We start from the raw sequence: 22879 nt of genomic DNA on the forward strand, positions 1-22879 counted from the left end.
TTGCACGATGTAAAATTGATAATATGGGATGTTGAATATTTGATCCTTCAAAATACACTACCCATGACATGAATTGCATTACACTTTGTGAACATTATACGATAAAGAGAAAAAAAAACCAATTCTATCGCTTTATTTGATATTCATTCAGTCATTGGCCTTTATTTAACCAGGCGCCGCAGAATCGCACTTTGGCTTTCTTTTTTTAGCCTTTTTAGCAGGTAGAGCCGTTACATTCGACGTGACGTGTACAGATTGGTCAGAGTTTTTACAGGATTAAAGCTGTCAGAGAGGTCGGATTTTTTTTCTTTCCTTTTTCCGAACACATTATTCACTGGCTACTCTCAGGATGGAAGGACCATTTCACCCAATATAACAATAAATGTTTTTGAATACGAGACTATACCTTTAACCAGGCAGGTCATTAAGAACACATTCTTATTTACAATGACGGTCTGGCAAGAGACAAGGACCACTTGAGGGAAAGGGAAGTGGTTTAGGGAGTAAAACACAGTAAAAGTGTAGCTCTGCAAAGGTAGAAAACCATTAGGGAGTATTTTTTTTGGCAAAGTAGCAGAAATTGGCAGAACACCGGGTTTCCTGGTTATCAGAACCAGGGCCCGGGTTTTCAGCTAAACAAAAGGACAGGCATCCCGGAAGTGCGGCAGCCAATCAGCGTCGCGCTCTCATCGGCCGCGCCGGCCAATCACAGCCCGGCTCTCAGAGCGCAGCGGCAGCTGGAGAGTCGTGGCTGCCGAGCAGCGAGGCCGGCAGGGCAGTCCTTCCTCCATGTTCTAATAAGCACTGACATATCACACTTTTTAGCCATGCATCCACAGAGGTAAGCCCTGATTCTGTTTCTTCCACATATATTACTTTGCCAATAAGGCCCGAGCCTCTTGTGTGTGATCTATCTGTGCCTGACTAATAATACAGTTTTTCCTCTGACAGACAGGGGGAGGGGCAAGAATACTTGTCACCCTTAACCCCCCCCTCCCAGAGCTAGGAGGGAAATAATCATAGTATGGGGAAACTGGTGCAAATCTGTACACTCTGGCCTTTTTTCTTGTGGGAGGGGGGGGCATATACAGTTGAAGGCCTTGAGCCAAGCACAAGATAGTTACTGTTGATCTTGTGGTGATTAGAAACAACTGCTTGCTGTACTAATGTTCCTGAGAGGAGAGTGTTTTCAGGGCTGTGCCCGGGCCGGCCTGAGCTGCCACGATGACAGGCCCTGAGAGAGAGACGGGGAGCATCGGAGAGGGGGGGTCCCCACAGGAATTAACAGATGGTAAACTGACAGCACAGCAAGTTTTAATTTAGGCCTCCGACTAGAATGAGAGCGAGGGCAGCAGGGTGCTCCGGTTCATTGTGTTTCCCACTTCCAGAGAGCAGAGAAGTGCAGACCAGGAACCAGCTCCGTGCTTATTTTCCCCACCGTTTATCCTTTTGTATTTTGAGTATTTACACAATAAAAGGATGAAAACCATTGCCTAATCTTAAGAGATACTCTGGGGTTTTGCTAAAATAACACAAATATGCAGGATGGACGTGCTTCCAGCAGCTTTGGAGGGGACTGCAGAGGTTAATGGCGTTTGCCGTCTCCCAGGGTTGCTCTCTGCTGCGGAGAGTCAGCCATTTTACAGAGCTTCCCTCTTCTGTCCCTCTGCTCCAAACAAGTGACTGTTTGTCTGTGAGAGGAGGAGAGAGGAAGAGGAGGGCGCTCTCCGCCGAGCGTTTCCACCGCAGCCTCAGCACTCCCAGAGAGGTCGGACACGCTTTTATCAAGTACACCAGGCTAAAACCGAAGCATGTTTGTGTTTAATTGTGTTGCACAGCTACAGATATCAGTTGGATTGCTGTTTTTATTTCAGCTGAAATATTTCTGGTGATGATGATGATGATTCCTGTGATGGTGTGGAGCAGCAGAGCGACGGCCTGGCGTCAGGACTGCGTTAGCCGCAGCCCTTATTGGCTGGAAGAGCAGAGCAAACCCCTCAGTGCGTTTGTCTGGAGCCTCCAGTAATGTGTTTAATCCCTCATTCCACCACAGTGTGAGCATTAACGCACTTAAATCCGCGTCACACGAACCCAGGCACCCTGATTTAATCTGGAGTCTGTCTAGGAACAGACTCACACGTTGGTTAGAAGATGCAGAAGTAGTCCTGGAACGTGAGATTTGAAAACATCCGTTACCGTGATAATACCAGCCGGCCAGGCTGATTATTTGTCTTTTTTTTAATTACCGGTAAGTGAATAAGTTCAAAATACAGACCCAAAATAAAAGGTTCAGAACAAAGTGATTTCACCAGCAAAAGTGAGTTTTTATTATGTGACGACCTAAACGGAGTTCAGACTGAACCCTGTCCCATGCAGATGTTTGCAGGACAGATGCACCGATCGGTATCGGCTGATAATGCCCCTATCGGTTTTGATTGGAGATCGGAAAATAATAGTTCAAAAGCAGCCGATCAGATGACGTTTACAACAAACCGCTGCCCGCGCGTGCATGTGTGCGTGCACAGGGTTTTTTTGCGCCCGCCATTTTCGGCTTTTGGGTTAACGTGCACTTTTAGTATGAATCCTACACACTCTTTTATAAATGAGGCCCCAGGTCTGCTAAGGGGGCGTGGCCGTCTCTACAAAACATCACTGAAAATGGGAGGAATGTTACAAAAGAATTTCAACACAACGAAGCTGATAAGACATTTGAAAGTTTTTCATACAAAGGAGTATATTGAGTTGTCAAAGTCGGCTGCCGCTAAAGGCAGAGACAGAAAAAGAGCAACGCCGCTAACTCACCTGAACGTAACAGAGACCTATACACGACAGCAAGATAAATAAAAAACTACATCGTAAGGTAATGAATTCATATGTTTTGCTCATCAGCTGCTTTCTGTTGTAGAAGACATTGGGTTTAAACACGTCGTTAGCAGCTTGGATCCTAATTTTTATACCTAATAATACAATGTCAGTGTTGTGTACATGAGACAACACCATTGATGAATGTATGGATTTCACGCTGTGATCGGTGATCGGCAATATGGGGATCGGCAGATACTGACTGCGTTTCCATGCATCAATAACCCTTTTAAAACCCAAATATTGGCAATAACCCGAATTTGCACGACCATGTAAACACCAATAACCCCTTTGAATAACCGGAATTTGCTCATATTCGGGTTTTTAAAAACCCTAATATGAGCCCTGGGTTACTCCTTTTAAAACCTGAATATTGGGTCATGTAAACGCCAAACGGAATATCCCCATCAAACGGAACAGGAATTTGTTTTCTGCGCATGCTCTGTTCACAAGGAATCCTGGTCTTTTGAGTCCAGGAAGTTCTTCTAAACACGGAGAAACACAAGACCAGGAGGAGACTAATCACTTCATAAATGTAATGAAGGATATGAACATTTCTGCATTTGTAGACGGTAGAAAGTACCGGGATAGAAGATTTAAAAGAAGGTGAGCCAAGCAGCATTTGTTTTGAATTTGGATACAGGAAGAAGAAGCGGAAATGACGGGAATTGCGTCATCACGTTCTCCGTGTGTCGCTGGTTTAATCCAGATATCCCGAATGATTAATTACCATGTAAACAGGGATAACCCTGTTTGCTCACGCATGGAAACACATTATTCTGAATGTTTCAGTAACCGGAATATTAGCAATAACCCGAATTTTGACTGCATGTAAACGTAGTCACATATTTTGGGGATCGGTGATCGGCCCTCAAAATCCTGATCGGTGCATCTCTTTACGAGACTGGAAGGGAAGTACAGTGCCGTCCACATGAGGATAAAACCGGACCATTCCCCTGGGTGCAGACCGGGGAGGCTGGTCTTCCACCTCGCTGTTCCGGCCCTGTGTGCTGCTGCTGCGCCGCAGGAGTTGTTGCTGTTTTCTCTAAATCAAGTGTCCCTGCTCTGGCCACAAAAAGGGGGCCGGCTCTACTCTGGCAGTGGGGTGACATCACGGTCCTCGGGCTCTGATTTCCAGTGCAGTGGAAGTGCACGTTGCCACGGCAATAAACAGGGATTACGAGCACGATGCCTCCCCTGCTCTCTAGGAGGCCGGCTACTTTTGCAGGGCCTGTCTTTGTGTCCATTATGTGGACGGTGGTTGTGCACGCGTTCATGTCGAAGGCATGGAAAACGCAGCGTGAGGTCCTGTACAGCTGATTTGCATGGTGCGGTGTGTACGTGCTGCGTGCAGCGGTGAGCGAGAGAGAGACAGAGAGAGAGGGAGGGAGAGAAAGAGAGAGAGTGAGTGCATCTTCAAAATGGACGCCACACACATGCACAGGCTGAGTGTGGTGAGGGAGGGAACGCGATCCTCTCCCCGTCACGCCTGCAGGGCTGCATCCAGCACGTCTGGTAGACGGCAGGCAGCCGCCACATGTCAGTATGAGGTTTGAGGGGGACGAGGGGACGTGGTTTTCAGGTGTTTGGGAAGCCAAAGCGAGGATCAGTCAGCCCTCTCTCTGCATTGCAGCACTATGACTGAGGAAAGCGGGGAGAAGAGAGCCCGTGTTGCACGCTGAGACGAGCGCCCAATCAGGAACGTCCATGTGGTGCTCAGGCCAATCAGTAGCTCACAGCTGAGGTTAAAGATTGACAATTGCAGAAGAGAACAGCAAGGAGAGAAGGCCTTCTGGGAAACCTGCATCCATCTTTGACTTCATCCCCTAACGTCCTGAAAAACCTGATAAAGATAAAGAGAACCCGCTGCAGAGTCTGTATGAGGGAGAGAACAAGGTATGCTGCTCATTTCTTTGATTGAGGCATGGCTGTTGTGGAGAGGGTGGGTGTGGACAGAGATGTGGAAAGGAAGTTTCAGGAGGCTTTTGATGTCCTGTGGTGTTTGATTGAAATATTGACATATTGGGGAAGGATGGGCAGCAGTGGCTGTCCTCATGTCCCTGTGTCTCTTTGTCCTGTTGTGTTTCTCGGCCTGGACAGGAAGCGCTGATACTGAGGTAAAGATTCTGAGAGTGTCCAGACAGGTTAGGTGGAGGAAGGCCGGCAGAGCCCTGCTTTCTGCGCCTGGACTGCTCTTTGTGTCTGCAGATGGGCTGTCTCCCCTCCCCGCACGTCACTCCATCCACCCGTACGGCCCAGGGCTGTTCTGCTACGAGGGATCCGAATGGAGACTTGATGTTTTTGACCTTCAAGAATCTGTTTGCTTCAGAAGCTGAGCTTTCCTCAGGTGTAAATGGGGAAATGGTCACAGCTTTTGCTCGTCTGACCGGTGGGGAAACATGTGGAAACGAGGAGCAACAGGAGTGACAACAAGGTGTCTGTGGAGCAAGGCCACTTTGCTCTGGACTGACACTAAAAAAAGACCTGTTGGACAGGTTCGGGGGAGAGGCAGGCTGACGGCACGTCGCACGCTCACACATCCGGATTCTTCTCTCTCTTCCTGCACTAGAACACACTCTCGAGAAGGAAACTAATTAGGATATGGTATGATTTCCCCCGGAGGTCACCTGATGAATAAGTGTTTACGTGGAGACGGACTGATGTCTCCTCAACTGTTCACAACCCTGCTGGCCGGTGGAGAAACGCATCTCTGGACATACACTGGTTAGAGTTGATGTTTGCACGTCAAACCTCAGCTCCACCCCCACCATCCCAGGCCAAGATCACATGTTCCACAACGGCATGACTTCAATTCAATTTTATTTATATAGCGTCTGTTACAACAGAAGTTGTCTCTAGGATCTTTCCAGAGACCCAGAACATGACCCCAAGAAATTATTAGATAAACAATGGCAGGTAAAAACTCCCCTAGTGAGAGAAAAACCTTAAACCAAACAGTGGCAAGAAAAAACTCCCCTTTAGGAGGGAAGAAACCTGGACCAGGACCTGGATCATAAAGCTTGAGTTATGGTTCTGCGTCAAACCAACGCCGTGCCTACGCCGTCACCGTGACGCCGTCACCGTGACGCCGTCATGAACCCTTCGGACTTCTCCATCACTCCATTTCTCCGCGGTGCAGTACCCCCCGTGACCGATAATTCGCGATCTTTTCCTGAATGGTTTATCCGACTTTTTCCGGTCACAGTATATCAAAGAGATAAGGACAACTATTGTGCAAAAAACCAAAACAAAAAAAATCACACGTACACGAAGAAAAGAGTCCTGAGAGTTCACGACTGCTTCAAACCTGAAACCGGAAATGCATTGCTACCAAGCGAACCAATCACAGCCCTCTCGTCTGCGTTTGGTCTGCGTCGCCTCGACGTGTAGTGACAATTTACGGGAGGTGCAGGTCAGTGACGGCGTCAGTGATGGCGTGTGGTCTGCGTCGACGCGTACCACACGCCGTAGGCACGGTGTCGTTTTGACGCAGAACCATAACTCAAGCTTAAGGCGGGGGAACCTCCTGCCGGAGGCCAGACTGGACAGAGCAGGAAAAGAGAGAACAGACAGAGAGAATGAAGAACATAGCTGACTGGATGAAGATCCCGCGTTCATGTCAATGTCACAAAGTCTGATGTAGGATTTTGATTCAGTCCAGGAAATACCGATGAACATGAGACGATGTGGCGTGTTGATCGAAGTACAAAACTTCAAACTTCTACCTGGATAAATGAATCTCCACAGACAAAACTTCAAAGTACAAACTGGACGAGAAGACGTAGACAACGCAGCGGTGTGGTGTCGGCGGTGAAGGATGAATTATGAATTATATGACTGTGTAGTTATGCAACATATTAATACTAGTATTGGCAGCTTATGATGCGGTAAGGACCAATCAGCTCCCAGAATGCTGATAGAACTGCTTTCAGAAACATCGTGTGGCAGAATTACCAAACAGATCCAGCAAACAGAGGTCGTATGAAATCGGTTTAATTTTTTCCCACATTCTGTTTGAATTTTTTCCATTTTCGGTCTATTTCGGTTTTTAATTTTTGAGAATTTGGTTTTCAGCATTTCATGCAAATGTAACCCCAAGACAGTAAATAAAGTAATGAAATACGGACAATTTATGCAATTATAACTGAAAACTTAATGTTTTCATACCTTTTAAACATATTTAAAGGCAAAAACATGGCACCAGTTATTCTCGTGTCCAACAAAACATTCATTTTTTGAGCATAAACAAAAAAAAAAAAAGTTGTAATGATGAAAAAAAATCGATCTTTAGACATATGAATCGATTTTTAGGAATTAATATGAGAAAAAAAAAAAAAAATTTTCAACACAGGCCTACTGGAAACGCATGTCTGTCCACGGTTTCACGGTCCGTCTGGATGAGGGGAAGTTTGTTTTTGTAGTGCTTCCTAAAGGTTTCCCTCAGTAATCCCATGATGCAACCTGTGATCATGTGGTTCGATCAGCTATTGATGGACGACCCTTTCAGGGAGCAGATGGTGCGAGTGTCCGTCTTCTTAAATCATTGCAGGATAGCGATGCTCTGTGGAGGGAGGAGTGTGCACAGATCCTCTCCCTCAGATTCTGCTTCTGTACCAAACCATCAACCATCATCACAGTCACACCATGACATGTGCTTTTTGAGCTGACGTCTTTTAAAGGGAATAATCTTCCCGAGGAGCCGTACGCTGCTCCGGTACCTCCTTGTATAGCAGGTCTGAAACAACTGAACCAGAAACAAGAGTAGAATATCTTTGTATAACGTTACCTGTGTTTATTTTTATTTTTTCGATTAGCAATCCCAGTAGTAGTCACAAGTTATACTAGTAAACACTTGAGTGGGAATGTTGGCATATATCACCCTCAGAGTTATATACCAATGTATTAGTAATTAGGCTGTTACTATTCTTAGGGATAGAAAAACAAAGACATCAGCTCAGTCCTTTGGTAATAAATAGTTTCCAGCTCGAGAAGAACCTTTCTAATGAACCTCTAATTGTAAACTTTATTTTTTCCAATTTGAAGAAATCCATAATATCTTTGAGCCATAAGGCAATAGAAGGAGCTTTGGGGATTTCCACCCCAACAATATTCTACGTCTTGCTATCAGTGTGTTAAATACTACCATTCTAGACTGATTTGCGGTCAAAAGTCCAAAATCCGGTGGTATTCCAAAAATGGCTATCCGGGGTGATGGTAAACAAATGTCAAATACATCAGACAAAATCTTGAATACATTAGTCCAATAACCTACCTGCTTGGGGCAAGACCAGAACATGTGAGTGTGATTAGTTACCTGAGTTTATTGACACGATAAAAGCACCAGCAGATAATTTACCATCTGCATCAACTGCTGGTAAAAATCACCTTCACTCAGTCTGTCACATGACCCAACTTCTGTTTACGTGTCTGTTATTTGGTTTTTATGCCTTTTAATACTCATGTTCCCAGCTGATGTTGGTGCAAAAGTCTGTTTTTTGAGTTGGAAAAATTGACTTTTCTAGAATAATGAATCTGTAGTGAGATGAAGGAAGGGATACCGAGGCTCAGTTCGTCAGCAGACTTTTATGTTCTGCCGCAGACATTTGGTTCTCTGTTTGATGTGGATGACAGAAAAGAACGGAAGCAGTCAAAGTGGAAAAAATATCTGGGTTCAGGTGTTTGTTTTGTTTGTTTGTGAAGTTGATGCTTATTGATGAAGATGGGCCTCTGACGAATGACGTGAGTGACCGAAGGAAGGATCGGCTCTTTCTGCCTCCTGGAAGTAACGGCAGCGATGCTGGATGACGTCTCACAACGACGCGCTCCTCTCTACCCTCCCCCGAGAGGGCTGGAGGAAATTAATCATAAACAACTTGTTTTCGACACCATCTTCAGTTCTGTTGCCAGAACGTCACAAAAGCTAGGAAACTAGATAATATGATGGCTATACTAGCAGGCCAGCGGTGGGGTTCTGCCATGGACTGCTGGGCTGCCCAGAGTATTAGGCCTGTGTTGAAAAGATCAATTTTCCGATTCTAAATCGATTCCCATATGAATTCCTAAATATCGATATATTTTTTTTTTTCTATCATTACATTACAACTTTTGGCATTTTTTTGTTTATGCCCAAAAAAGAATGTTTTGTTGGACACGAGAATAACTGGTGCCATGTTTTTGCCTTTTAAATATGTTTAAAGGTATGAAAACATTAAAGTTTTCATTTATAGTTGCATAAATTGTCTATATTTCTTTGCTTTATATACCGTTTTGGGGTTACATTTGCATAAAATGCTAAAAACCAAATTCTCATAAATGGGAAAAAATAATAAAATAATAATATAAATAATCCTCTGTTTCCTCCCTGGATCTGTTTGGTAATTCTGCCACACGATGTTTCTGTTTCAGTTCTATCAGCATTCTGGGAGCTGATTGGTCCTTACAGCATCATTAGCTGCAATACTTGCTGTTGAATCTCAATATAATACTAGTATTAATATTTTGCATAACTACACAGTCATATAATTCATGCAACAGCTGAAGAAACATTTTTAGTAACACTAACCCAAATCAATATCGGAAACGAATCAGATCGAATCGAAGCGTTATAATCGATTCTGAATCTTAAGAATCTGAATCGAATCGAATTGATTCTTGACATTTGAATGGATAGCCAGCCCTACAGAGTACGTTATGTATTTATCTGAAAGACAGCTGGGGCAGACTCACGTTCCCAGCATCCCCGGGGAGGAGTTGACTCGTTCAGAGAAACAACCGTTGGAAAATGAATGGAATGAATTAAACGTTAGCACGGTTACTTAACGCTGAAAATTCTTGGTTTGCCACTAACGGAGCAGTAAATGGAGAAATACGACGGTCTGAGTCTTTAGGTTTTTAGGAGAGTAAAAGTCTAAAACCTGCCAGCTCACCAACGGCTTCTCACCTGACCTTCACACAAACGCAGAGGTCGTTCTGTTATTTTGGATGACATTTGACCAGCATAACACTGACTGTACTCTTTTGTGTGTTAGTGTGTCAGAACAGGAGGAAAAGACAGAAAAACAGACGGCAACAGAAGAAATGGAGATTTCAACGAGATCCAGAGGTGAGACCGACCTATGATTTCATTGAATGACTGATAAAGTACAAACACACATGTTGCTGTTGCTGGGGGTAAAGCTCTGTGATTGGCTGTGGTGAGGATCTAGTCTAGGGTTGCCAACCGTCCCTTGAAAAACGGAATCGTCCCGTATTTATAAACTAAAGTACGCGTCCTGTATTGAGCTGAAAAGGGACGCACTTTGTCCCGTATTACTGTGAGAGTCAAAACATAAGTCATAAAATGACAATGGAAGATGGCATTGAGCTGTTGAAAGTTATTTTTTTTTCTGTTTTACTACAACTGTAGCTACAGTCATGGCCTTTGAGTTTTCTACAGACTTTCTGTTTGCACTTTTGTTATTGCACTAAAAATGTGCACTATTACAAAATGGATGTTCTGCTTTCTTTCTATTGTTTTATATTAATTTATACAATTTTAAGTTAAGCAGGACAGGTTTCTATTTAAGAAAGATACTTATTTTATTCAGTTCATTTTGTTATTTTGTATTAAAGTGAATTGCTGGATAATAATTTGTTATTGTTATGTGTTCATGGCATTCAAAAATATGCATCTACAGGACTGTCTCAGAAAATTAGAATATTGTGATAAAGTTCTTTATTTCCTGTAATGCAATTTAAAAAAAAAAAAAAAAAAAAAAAAAAATGTAATACATTCTGGATTCATTACAAATTCACTGAAATATTGCAAGCCTTTTATTATTTTAATATTGCACATTATGGTTTACAGTTTAAGATTAAGATTCCCAGAATATCCAAATTTTGAGATAGGATATTTGAGTTTTCTTAAGCTGTAAGCCATGATCAGTAATATTAAAATAATAAAAGGCTTGCAATATTTCAGTTGATTTGTAATGAATCCAGAATGTATGACATTTTTGTTTTTTTAATTGCATTACAGAAAAAAAAATCACAATATTCAAATTTTCTGAGACAGTGTGGACAGTGGACAGTCCTGTAATTCAATTCAGGTTCGAGTCAAAAAGTTAAAAAATCGTTTCACTCACAAAAAAAATTCCCCACACCAGGAAGGGTGAAGGCAACCGGATCGGCCGGCCCTGCTGATGAGGTGTCCCTTATTTATTTTTCAGGGAGTTGGCAACCCTAATCTAGTCAAAGTCAAAGAGGAGCTTGATTTATCATGCTGCCACATGTAGAAACTGAACAAAGTCTTGCTCCGCATGGATGACGGTCCATATAAACCCAACAAAGAACAGAACTGTGGTTCTGAACAAGAACACTAAGAAGTGCCGGATATAGAGACACAGAACGGTCAGAAAGGCCTTGAGAGAAAAAGTAAAGTAGTGCCACGCGTGAGTGAGCTCGTAGTAGGCATGACAGAGTCACATGGGAGGGGAAGGCTTGGTTTTGGTCCATTTCAAGTGGAAGTGCACGGTCAGATGTGTGTTACAGGATGGGGGATGGGAGAGGAGTTGAGCAGCTTATGGGTGTGTATGTGTGTTCAGGGCTCTGACAGCTTGGGGACGAGGGACTATGACAGAGTCTAGTTTTGCAGGTCCTGATGCTGCAACGATCAAATGGCGCTTTTCCACTAGCACCTACTCGGCTCTACTCATCTCAGTACGGCCTGGTTCTTTTCCATAACAATTCAGAACCTGGAGCAGAAGTAGGAGATTGGAGTGAAGCTGCTGTGACGTATTTGATTGTGTGATCTAAACGAAGAAGACAACAACACTAAAGATGTAGAACCTGGAGGAGATGATATACAGGACTGTCTCAGAAAATTAGAATATTTTGATAAAGTTCTTTATTTTCTGTAATGCAATTTAAAAAAAAAAACAAAAATGTCATACATTCTGGATTCATTACAAATCAACTGAAATATTGCAAGCCTTTTATTATTTTAATATTGCTGATTATGGTTTACAGATTAAGATTAAGATTCCCAGAATATTCTAATTTTTTGAGATAGGATATTTGAGTTTTCTTAAACTGTAAGCCATGATCAGCAATATTAAAATAATAAAAGGCTTGCAATATTTCAGTAGATTTGTAATGAATCCAGAATGTATGACATTTTTGTTTTTGTAATTGCATTACAGAAAATCACAATATACTAATTTTCTGAGACAGTCCTGTACGTGCTGCTGGGTCTGTGGCTCGTGTTTGATATAAAGTTAAAAATGAGAGTGAGAGAAGCTTCAAGCACCGACGCTTTTTAATTAATTTAGTTTGTCTCTGTGCTGCTGAAAAGTCATCTGGAGCCGTGAGCAGCTATGAAGAGACAGAGCTCCTGGTAGATCTGGTCGTTCCTTATCTCCCGTCTAGATCCCTTTTTAATTCTCTCCTCAGCACCAGGTTTATGAACATCTGACCCTCAGAGTTAGATCAGAAACAGACTTTTGCTGCCGTTGCCTGTTGAATAAAATGAACAAGAATCCGTCAGAGTCTCTTTCTCTGATTTCCTCCTCCTGACTCAGACGTCTGACTCCAACCCCCCGACCAATCGGTGGCCTGTAGTGTGATGATGTCAGATACAGCCGACTCAGCAGCTTAGAACCTCGGCAGAATAGATACAGAAAAGTATCTACTCGGCACGTTAGACCCCTAGTGGGAAAGAACCAAACCGAGTGGAGGAGAGTCGAGCTGAGTAGGTACTAGTGGAAAAGCGCCAATAGTGGAAGGGCTTTTTCATGATGGCAGAGGCCACGGCATGTGAGGAGGATGTTCTGGATGGAGCGGAGGATTCTAACACCTTGTACCCTCTTGTGCTCCGGAGAAACGCGCTTTCCAAACCACACGGTGATGCGGCACGCCAACAAGGTGGCGAGGATAGGTGTGGAGCGCTGGCTCTCCTCAGTATCTTCTTCCTCACAGCAGCACAAGGACAATCGTGCTGGACGCTGAGCTGAAGTCCATGAACAGTATTCTGACATACACACAAGGTCAAATTTGTTCCTTCCATTAAAGAAAGAAAAAACACAATGGTCACATAAATTGATAAAAGTGATCATAATTAACTGAAAATTGGCAAATTAAAATCTTTGAACTTTGGCTCAACAGAATCAATCAAAAGCAAAACGTGCAAAACTGACCTGGATGAATGAGTTGGTTCACCTAGAAAGGGTGGAAAATAATGTTTCCATAGCAACGTGTTCAACTGAAGCGTGTTCTGTAATGAACATCTCTTGAAAGTCTCCCTCTGCTGGTTGGTACCATGGTGTCCACCACACTGAACATGGACCAGAGACAGTAAAGGAGACAGTTGTTTGAGGAGACCAGAGAGAACCTTCTAGACCAGCATGTTGAAGAATAGAAGACCGTCTCCAAGCAGCTGGATGTTCCCGTGACAACAGTTGGACATTTCATTCAGAGGTTTAGACTCCACAGGACTGTAGACAACTGTACCTGGACGTGGACACAAGAGGACAACTGAGGACAAACTGGAGAGACGGATGATACGAATGGAAACTAAAGTCTCCAGAACAACTTCCAAAGAGATTCAAGATGGACTCCGAGGTCCAGGTCCATCAGAGTCAGATCACACCGTCCATCACCGTTGGAACCAAAGTGGACCACCAAGGAGGACTCCACCATGGGAACCAAAGTGGACCACCGAGGAGGACTCCACCGTTGGAACCAAAGTGGACCACCGAGGAGGACTCCACCATGGGAACCAAAGTGGACCACTGAGGAGGACTCCACCGTGGGAAGGACATCAGAATAAAACAGATGGGAGTTTGTCTAAATGTATTTGGACGAGCCACAAAGCTTCTGGGAGAACGTCCTTTGGACAGATGAGAAAAAACTGGAGCTTGTGGACGTCACATCATCTCTATGTTCACAGACGTAAAAATTAGTCCTTCAAAGAAGAGAAGACTGGATCTACTGTGGAACATGGAGGAGGCTCGGTTCTGTTCTGGAGCTGCTTTGCTGCGTCTGGTACCAGGGTCTGGAATCTGTGCAGGTTCAATGAAGTCTCAAGATCATCAAGACCTTCTGGAGACAAATGTGCTGCCCAGAGTCAGAAAGATTGGTCTCAGTTGCAGGTCATGGGTCGTCCAACAGGATCATGACCCAAATGCACACAACTAGAACCAGCCAAGAACCACTCAGAACCAAACACTGGACTATTCTGAACTGTCCTTCTATGAGCCCTGCTTCCTGCTGAACATCTGTGGAAACATCTGGGACCTGCAGTCTGGAGAAGAAACTCTTCAAACCTGAGACACCTGGTTCATGAGGACCAGAACCCCTGTCTGCCGGACACGTCTCCCTGACGGCTACACTCATTACTGGACTGAAGTGATCAACTCAGGAAGTTGTGAAACTAAATATTGAGTAAAGGGCACTGACCAATTTATCCAGGACGGGTTTATTAGTTGTTTTTTATGATTCTGTTGAACTGCAGTTTCATCGGTGGGGGGGTGGGGGGGAGGTTTGATGTCTTTCATGACTGAGTGATCAACGCCTGGGTGACAGTCATTGAGTCAGGCTTCTGTTGACTTTTTGGCCACTGGGACGGTGGTGGTTTACCTGAAGCTCACAGGGACCACAGTCTGAGGTGTTGAAGACCTCTGTGAGAACATCTACCAGGTGGACTGAATGCTCTCTGATGACCCTCCTTGGGATGGTTTCCGGGTCAGGAGTCTGGCTGAGGCGGGCTGAGGTCAGACTGAGCACCTGGTCCTCAGGGCTGGGCTGTCTCCTGCCTGCTTGTTGTTCAGAGCTTTGAGCAGTGTTGCCAGATGTACAATCATTATTGTATTTGCACAATAATTTCAACCTCCCTATGATCAGTAGTTGAAAATGTCTTATAATTTCATGATGCCTCTCAAAAGGCGAGTATTTCTTCATGACATCATGCAAACCTGTTTCTCATCTCTCTTGTGGTTGTAGCCTACACTCTTATCCTTTTTCCACCAAAGCAGTTCCAGGGCTGGTTCTGGTTCTGGGCCAGTGTTGAGTTTGGAACCGGGCTTTCTGTTTCCACTGACAAAAAACTGTTTCCGGGCCAGAAAAAACGGTTCCAAGGTAGCACCAACTCTTTGCTGGGCTAGAGGAAAGAACTGCTAAGCGGAGGGGGGCCGAGCTATTAAGACCAACGGCAATAAGCGACAAATTACTATGGATGCAGCAAAGCAGCAGTGGTCTGAGGAGGAGACAACCTGTCTTTTAGAGATGTGGTCCACAGAGGGGGCTACGAGGACCAAGTCCATATTGGAGCAAATACCTTGTTGTTGCTTCAACTTTGGCGGCAACACAAACGCAGCGACGTAACTGACCTTTTGTTTTGGGAGAAATCTCAGCTAGGTTCTAGAGGGGTCGGCTGTGCAAAAATGAATCAGGCATCTTCAGGACACAAAACACCTTTGCAGCGACGTAATGACGTGGCTCCCCTTAGCGCCCCGAGCTATGAAAAAGCAAACCAGTTCTAAGCTGGTTCGCAAGTTGAACAAGTTTTGAACCAGCACCAGCACTGGACCAGAACCAGCCCTGGAACCGGTTTGGTGGAAAAGGGGTATCTGTGGTGTGGCCTCGTAGTCTGCCAGGGCCTAGATGCCCCTCCACGTGCACTTGGAGGCCTCGTGTCAGAGAGGTCCATTTTCATCTCATTTCATTTGTTTATTTGGAAGGGACATATACAGAAAACATAGACAGACATAAATGGCTATCTGATGCCTGTATCATAGCATTTATAGCGAATGCTAATTTGCATCACTCATCCCTAACAGGGCTCACATCACAATTAAAAGAAAGGAGTTAGAAAAGTACACATACTTGACATGCCCTTACAAACATTAAAAACATACACAATACAAACATTAAAAACATACAAAATTACACACATAATAAGAGCTAGCTTTGCTTATCTAGGCCTATCTACACACACATCTCTACTGCTATAATTATTCCAGCATATGGTATCCTACATATGTATGCTACCAATCCTTTGTAAGAGGAACCTCATCTACACAGCCACACACAGCTACCTACACTCACAAACACATCCACCCACCCCCATACACACACACATACCCCCATGCACGCACACACACTCTCAATGAGTACAGGTTTGCTGCTGAAGTAGTCAAGATTTGGTAAGTTTCTTGAATGCAATGAAATCAGAAACACATTTCAAGTGATCGGGTAGTGAGTTCCAGAACTTAGTTCCTTTTACAGAAAAAGCTGATTGTGCAAATGAAGTTCTACAAAAAGCAACCTTACAGTTGCCACTAGAGGCTGGTCTAGTAGACCTGCTGTTACATTTTTGAATGTATTTACAAAGGGGCAGAGGAGCAAGACCATTTAGACATTTGAACACAGCCTTAATATAATGAAATTGTATAAAATGAGCAATGAGTCCTTGGGGATCTTCAGTTCTTTCTGCCATTGTGCTCACCTGACAGCCTTGGAAAGCTGAACCCTGGCTGATCTGATAGGCCCTCTGTCTCCAGACCTTGAGGCCGATCCCTGGTAGTCTTGTGTGCTGGCCTGGAGTGTTTCAACCCTTGTATCCAGGAAATAGCAGGGCACATGGTGGTCTGAGAATCCTAGGTGGGAGTGTGGTGTGCATGAATCACAGATTTGTTGAAATGAGCACAGCATGTTGTCTTGTATGTTGTCTCCTCTTGTGGCAAAGTTCCTCAATGATGAAAAGCCGTTGGGGTGGCATTACCACGCTACTTCCTGTTGATATGTACATCAACAGGAATTGCTGCAGCAGGCCGTACTTAGTGTCCCTGTAGCTAAATAATGGGTGCAGGTGCGTCGTCTTGCAGCCGCGTTTCTGTGAAAATCATCTGGCATCAGTGCCTCGTGTCGGGCAGTGTGGTCAGTCGGAGTCAGAGGTTGTCCAGGTAATTGTTAGCGGAGCATACGTTAGCCAGCGGTACTGATTGGAGAGCTGGTGAGTTGGGCTAAGCCTGTAGGCCACAGGATACAGGCGAGCACTTGCCTTACTGTCCCAGACTAACAAACAAACGTCTCAGGTCCAGTGTGGCCTCTCTGATTGTGCTGTTGACAGAAATGATTTGAATTGAATGAACCCAGAGCCATAAGAGCTTTCCAGCGGTAACCGACCGGACTGGCTTCAGCGCCACGTCTAAGGCGCACAGCTTGACACAAATTGGCACCACGAGTTGGAGACGACGGGGCTGAACTGTCTGTGTTGGCCAACATGGTGTTATGGGTTAGATTGTGCAGAATTTTTACAACTGAATGAATAACTGACCAACGTCTTCAACGCCACAATATAGTAAAAATAACTGACTTATCAAGTAATTGGTACAGTAATTCATCAAATATCATTGAATCAACTCCACATGTATCAGAACTCTGTGGTAAGAGCCCATGTGCTCCACGGACCTTCATGTCATCCAGATCAGACATTGTGAAAACAAAAAGTACAATAAAAAAACGAAACAACCTGATGTGATATTTCTGATGTTGTTTCTACTTTAATGGCCATGTGGCATGAACTTCAGCATTTCTTCTTCATTTCAGACACAAGTGAGCGGACGTCCCAGAAACGAAAGATACCCAGCCCGTCTCACTCGTCCAACGGCCACTCGTCTGCTGAAACGTCACCCTGCCCAGCAAAAAAGAAGAAAAAGCCGGGAGCTGTAGGCGGCAGCAAAGACCAGGTACCAGTCACCGACCACAGGGAAATACAGTCATTTATTTCACCCAGGTTCACCTTTAATTCCTCAGACCGCTGCAGAACCCGCTTAGAGAGCGGTGAGGTCTATCTGACTATCGGCCTGCAGTCCACCAGCCCCTCTAAAAGTTATCCATCCGTCCATCCATCCATCCATCCATCCATCCATCCATCCATCCATCCATCCATCCATCCATCCATCCATCCATCCATCCATCCATCCATCCATCCATCCATCCATCCATCCATCCATCCATCCATCCATCCATCCATCCATCCATCCATCTGTCCGTCTGTCCCTCTTTCATCCGTCCGTCCATCTGTCCCTCCATCCATCAATCAATCCATCCATACGTGTGTCTGTCCCTCCATCCATCCATCTATCTGTCCATCATTCTGTCCCTCCATCCATCCGTCCGTCCGTCCGTCCGTCCGTCTGTCCGTCTGTCCGTCCCTCCGTCCGTCTGTCCATCCATCCATCCTTCCACCCGGCTGTCCGTCCGTCCATCCATCCCTCCGTCCATCACTTAAGCTTGAGTTATGGTTCTGCGTCAAAACGACGCCGTGCCCACTGCGTGTGGTACGCGTCGACGCGTATCACACGCCGTCACTGACGCCGTCACTGACGTGCACCTCCCGAAAATTGTAACTACGCGTCGAGGCGACGCAGACCAAACGCAGACGAGAGGGCTGTGATTGGTTCACTTGGAAGCAACGCATTTCCGGTTTCCGGTTTGAAGCAGTCGTGAACTTACAGCGCTCTTTTCTTCGTATATGTGTGATTTTTTTTTTTTTTTTTTTTGTTTTTGTTTTTTGCACAATAGTTGTCCTTATCTCTTTGATTAACTGTGACCGGAAAAAGTCGGATAAACCATTCAGGAAAAGATCGCTAACTAGCGGTCGCGGGGGGTACTGCACCGCGGAGAAATGGAGTGACGGAGAAGTCTGAAGGGTTCACGACGGCGTCACGGTGACGGCGTGTGCTCTGCGTTGGTTTGACGCAGAACCTTAATTCAGGCTTTATACCCACTCAGTAGGTCCATGGCTCCTCAGGTGAAAGGCAGAGCTGCACTTGGACTAGAGCTGGGTCTCATCACTGACCTCCCCATAAGATACGATGAACCCCCCCCTAACCTGGACTGTCCACCCCAGAGCCACACACCAACACCCACAGACCCTTCAGTCACCAGTTAACCCCACACACGTGTGTGGACCGTGGGGGCGAGGGGAGAGGGCTGGAGAACCTTCTCGCTGTGACAACAGTGCTGACCACTGAAGCCCCGGAGAGGAACGTAGATGTTAGTGAATATCCCAGTTAGCACAAAGGGCTCTGAATGTTGGCAGGTGCTTAGTTAACTGCTTTTAAAGGTCACGTCTCTCCTCCTGGTTTGTTGCTTAACTTAAACAGTTCAACAAACATGTTTGTGTCTGAAAGCAGCATCAGGTTCAGGGTCTGGCCTCTAACAGGCCTCCACTGGTAGAACCGTGACCAAGTGTGTTTACGATCTCCATAGCAATGGCAATGCTGTCACCATGGTAACGGCTACTGGCCGCTGAGCGTGCTCCGGAGCCGGCCACACTCCCCCAGCAGTGCATGTGGGATATCACAGGCCAACGTGGGACCGATGCTGAGCTGTAAATCACCGCGGAAGAAGTGAAAATGAGCCACTGTGTGCTGTTCCCAGATGAAGGTGTAGAGGAGTTAGCAGCAGGAAGTGCTGATCTGTAACGGAGACCCACCGAGCCACTAAAGCTGTTGCTGCTGACCCGTTAAGATTCATAGGTAATGTTAAAAAATGGAAAGGACTGTGCTCGGGGGAGGAAAAAAACAAGCTGACAGCGAATGCTAATGATTTCTGTCCTATTTTACAGCCCAGATGCGGGATGGTATAGCTCTTTTCCACTAGTACCTACTCAGCCCGACTCGTCTCGCCTCTGTTTGGTTCTTTTCCACCAGGGGTCTAACGTGCCCAGTAGATACTTTTTCTGTAACTATTCTGCCGAGGTTCTAAGCGGCTGAGTCGGCTGTATCTGACATCATCACACTACAGGCCACTGATTGGTCGGGGGGTTGGAGTCAGACGTCTGAGTCAGGATGTGACATCAGAGAAAGAGATTCTGACGGATTCTTGTTCATTTTATTCAACACGCAATGGCAGCAAAAGTCTGTTTCATGATCCAACTCTGAGGTGCAGATGTTCATAATTTGCTAAATAAGAGAATTAAAAAGGCATCTAGACGGGCGATAAGGAAGGACCAGATCTACCAGGAGCTCTGTCACTTCATAGCTGCTCACGGCTCCAGCTGACTTTTCAGCAGCGCCGAGACAAAAAAAAAACAATTAAAAAGCGTCACCGCTTGAAGCTTCTCTCACTTTCCTTTTTTAACTTGATATCAAACACAAGCCACAGACCCAGCAGCACATCTATCATCTCCTCCAGGTTCTACATCTTTAGTGTTGTTGTCTTCTTAGTTTAGATCACACAATCAAATACGTCACAGTAGCTTCACTCCAACCTCCTACTTCTGATCCAGGTGCTGATTGTTATGGAAAATAAACTTGGCCGAGTTGAGTCGAGCCGAGTAGGTGCTAGTGGATTGATTCCCGCTCTGAGCAAGTCCCTGATATGGTCATATACATCCAAACACTGCACGTGCCATCCGGATGGTTCCTCTTCCAGTTGGGTCATAGATGGGTCCCCTCCTCTTCAGGAAGCATCCCATAAAAGCAGGAAACTCCCACAGCTCTTGTTGGTGTGGACACCACAGGGTTCCCTTCAGCAGCTGCTCCCTCAGGTATCCCAGGCCTGGTTACGGAGGAGTATTAAAGGGAAAGTTTGTTTTTTCACAACCTGGACCTTATTTCTGACATTTTTTATGGTCGTATACTCACCCAGGCAAGTTTGCGTCATTTGGAGTCCTTCGGAAGATATTAGGGGGTTTTTTGCGAGCCGCTTATCCATATAACGGTAGTGAACGGGGCACAGCGGGACACAGACGATGCAGCGTCTAAATAACACATGATTGCCGCGAAACTCGTTCATTTCTTTTATGAATCAACCACCCTAATGAGTAGCAAAAACGGTATGTGAGATTTTTTAGTGCGTCCGAAATATTAGTACGTACACAATAGTATGCTCTATCCATACTCATTCTGGAGAAATGTATTAGTGTGGATTGATGGACACTAGCTAAGCAGAAACTTCCCACAATGCAATGCAGTGGTGTTTGGTTGCTAAGTGCTGCGCAGATACGTATGTGTCATAACTATAATATTAAGTATATCTAATATTAAGTATATTAATGTTATAATTTTGGTATATAATAATATTATATAATGTCATCTTGTTTGGGCCAGGATAAACGGGAAAGAGCAAAGCGGTGCTGCTACTGCTGCTGTGACAGGAGTTGTTACCATGGTAACAACTCCCCCTCCCAACGGCAGGAAGTGCCGTGTGGCTCTGAGTAGTACGTCCCAATTAATGCATACTACTGATATTTACTCAAAAGTGTGCCGAACTTAAGTATTCTTTTTGAGTATTTACTGTTTAGTATGGCATTTCGGACGCACTGATTGTGTATGTCTGTACCCAGAAGGAACCTTTTTAGTTTTGTTTGTTGCTTTAGTAATGGCAACCTGTTCCACTGTGAGATGGCCCTGTACATACACTGCAAAAACTCAAAATCTTAACAAGAATATTTGTTTTATTTCTAGTTAAAATGTCTCATTTTTAGTCAAAAACTCTAATTTCACTTAAAACAAGAGTCATTACCAGAAAAATTACTTATTTGACAATTTTCACCTGTTTCAAGTAAATTTTCACTTAAAATAAGTAGAAAAATCTGCCAATGGAACAAGATTTTTTTGCTTGTAATGAGAAGATAAATCTTGTTCCATTGGCAGATTTTTTTCTACTTATTTCAAGTGAAAATTTACTTGAAACAGGTGAAAATTGTCAAATAAGTTATTTTTCTGGTAATGACTCTTGTTTTAAGTGTAATGAGATTTTTTGACTAGAAATGAGACATTTTAATTAGAAATAAGACAAATATTCTTGTTAAAAGGAACCCTGGCTATTAAGACAGGTAGTCCCTAATTAGCCACAATTGTTCTCTTATACTAAAATATGTTGTTAGAAACACATAAAATAATCGAATTGCTTTAAAAATCTACAATGTTTATCACATATTTTGACCTGCGGGAGGCGCCATGTTTTACCTGCGCAATGCATTCTGGGGGCGATGACGTACAACGGTGGCTCTGGGAAGATAAGCTGCGTTAGTTTAACTGGGACAGGTATCTAAAACATAGATGAGCAGCACTCTTCCGGCCGTGGAGGCTGACGAGGGAGCCCATAAGACGTCTCGGTTCAGGCAAACTGGATCAAAGTTCTGTGATGCACGGGAGATCTGCAAAAATGATCAATGTCGTGCGCATCTTACCAGTGCATTAGGCTCCTGCGTAGACGGCGTAGCCTACGGCGTAGACGGCGTAGGCTACGCCGTAGCCTGCGTAGCCTATGCCGTAGGCGGCGTAGCCGGGGCTTTAGAGCCCGCAGCTCACCGCCATCCGCTCTCCGCTCTGGCCGGGATGGAGACGCCGGTGGGCAATATGCACGTTTGGGTGGGCATAGCCCACCCCTCTCCCCCCTAAAACCGGCTTCGGTGCTGGGTGATGACAGACCAGAGGCTGAGGGGACTGGCCCGGGACTTTGACGAAACGGGAGGCGCAGACTTCGCTTCAAATAGGCAAGAACATCTTTATTTAATTTAATGACGCCAGATCTGGCTGGGGTTTTTATTGTAGCATCGGCTATCTGCTAGTTGAAACGTGTGGTCGGTTAGTCTATCTGAGTTTTATGGTGTTTTTGTAGTTCATGCTGTTATGGTGCAGCACTTTTTTTTTTTATTTTATTTTTTTTACTTTTTTGTAGGTGCGCCGTCACCTTAATGTTTAGCTGTGTTTTGATCTGTGTTTCTGGTGCGCCGTCACCTGTTTAGCTGTGTTTTCATCTGTTTCTGGGTGTCAAAACAGTGTACGGGGGTTAGCAGGAGCCACCGTCTGACGTCACTACCCAGAATGTAAACAACAATGGCGACCTACTAGTTAAATTATATTTTTAAATTTTATAAAAACGAAGACATCAAAAAGGTTTTTTATATCACATTATTATAATTGATACCAACATTTATCTTTTAAGACCTACATGTCTTAATAGACAGGGTTCCTTTTAAGATTTTTTGCAGTGTAGAAGTTCTTTTCATGGCATTTGATCTTGT

At 44.6% G+C, this 22879-nt stretch overlaps 1 protein-coding gene across 6 annotated transcripts in view; it reads left to right on the forward strand.

The window, feature by feature from the left end:
- Nucleotides 1-738: 738 nt before the first annotated feature.
- Nucleotides 739-22879, forward strand: part of LOC133449002 (MYND-type zinc finger-containing chromatin reader ZMYND8-like) — a 56658-nt gene continuing 34517 nt past the window's right edge. Inside the window, exons 1-3 of one of the 6 annotated variants that reach the window (XM_061728063.1) lie at nucleotides 739-841; nucleotides 9891-9964; nucleotides 17446-17585. In XM_061728063.1, coding sequence (XP_061584047.1) covers nucleotides 828-841; nucleotides 9891-9964; nucleotides 17446-17585 — 228 coding nt within the window. In that variant the 5' untranslated portion in view covers nucleotides 739-827. Of the gene's footprint in view, nucleotides 842-1187; nucleotides 1292-1700; nucleotides 1769-4359; nucleotides 4759-9890; nucleotides 9965-17445; nucleotides 17586-22879 lie in introns of those variants that run through there. The other 5 variants (XM_061728066.1, XM_061728065.1, XR_009782992.1 and 2 more) reach the window with 5 other exon arrangements.

Source organism: Cololabis saira, chromosome 8, assembly GCF_033807715.1.
Source record: "Cololabis saira isolate AMF1-May2022 chromosome 8, fColSai1.1, whole genome shotgun sequence".
NCBI lineage: Eukaryota > Metazoa > Chordata > Actinopteri > Beloniformes > Belonidae > Cololabis > Cololabis saira.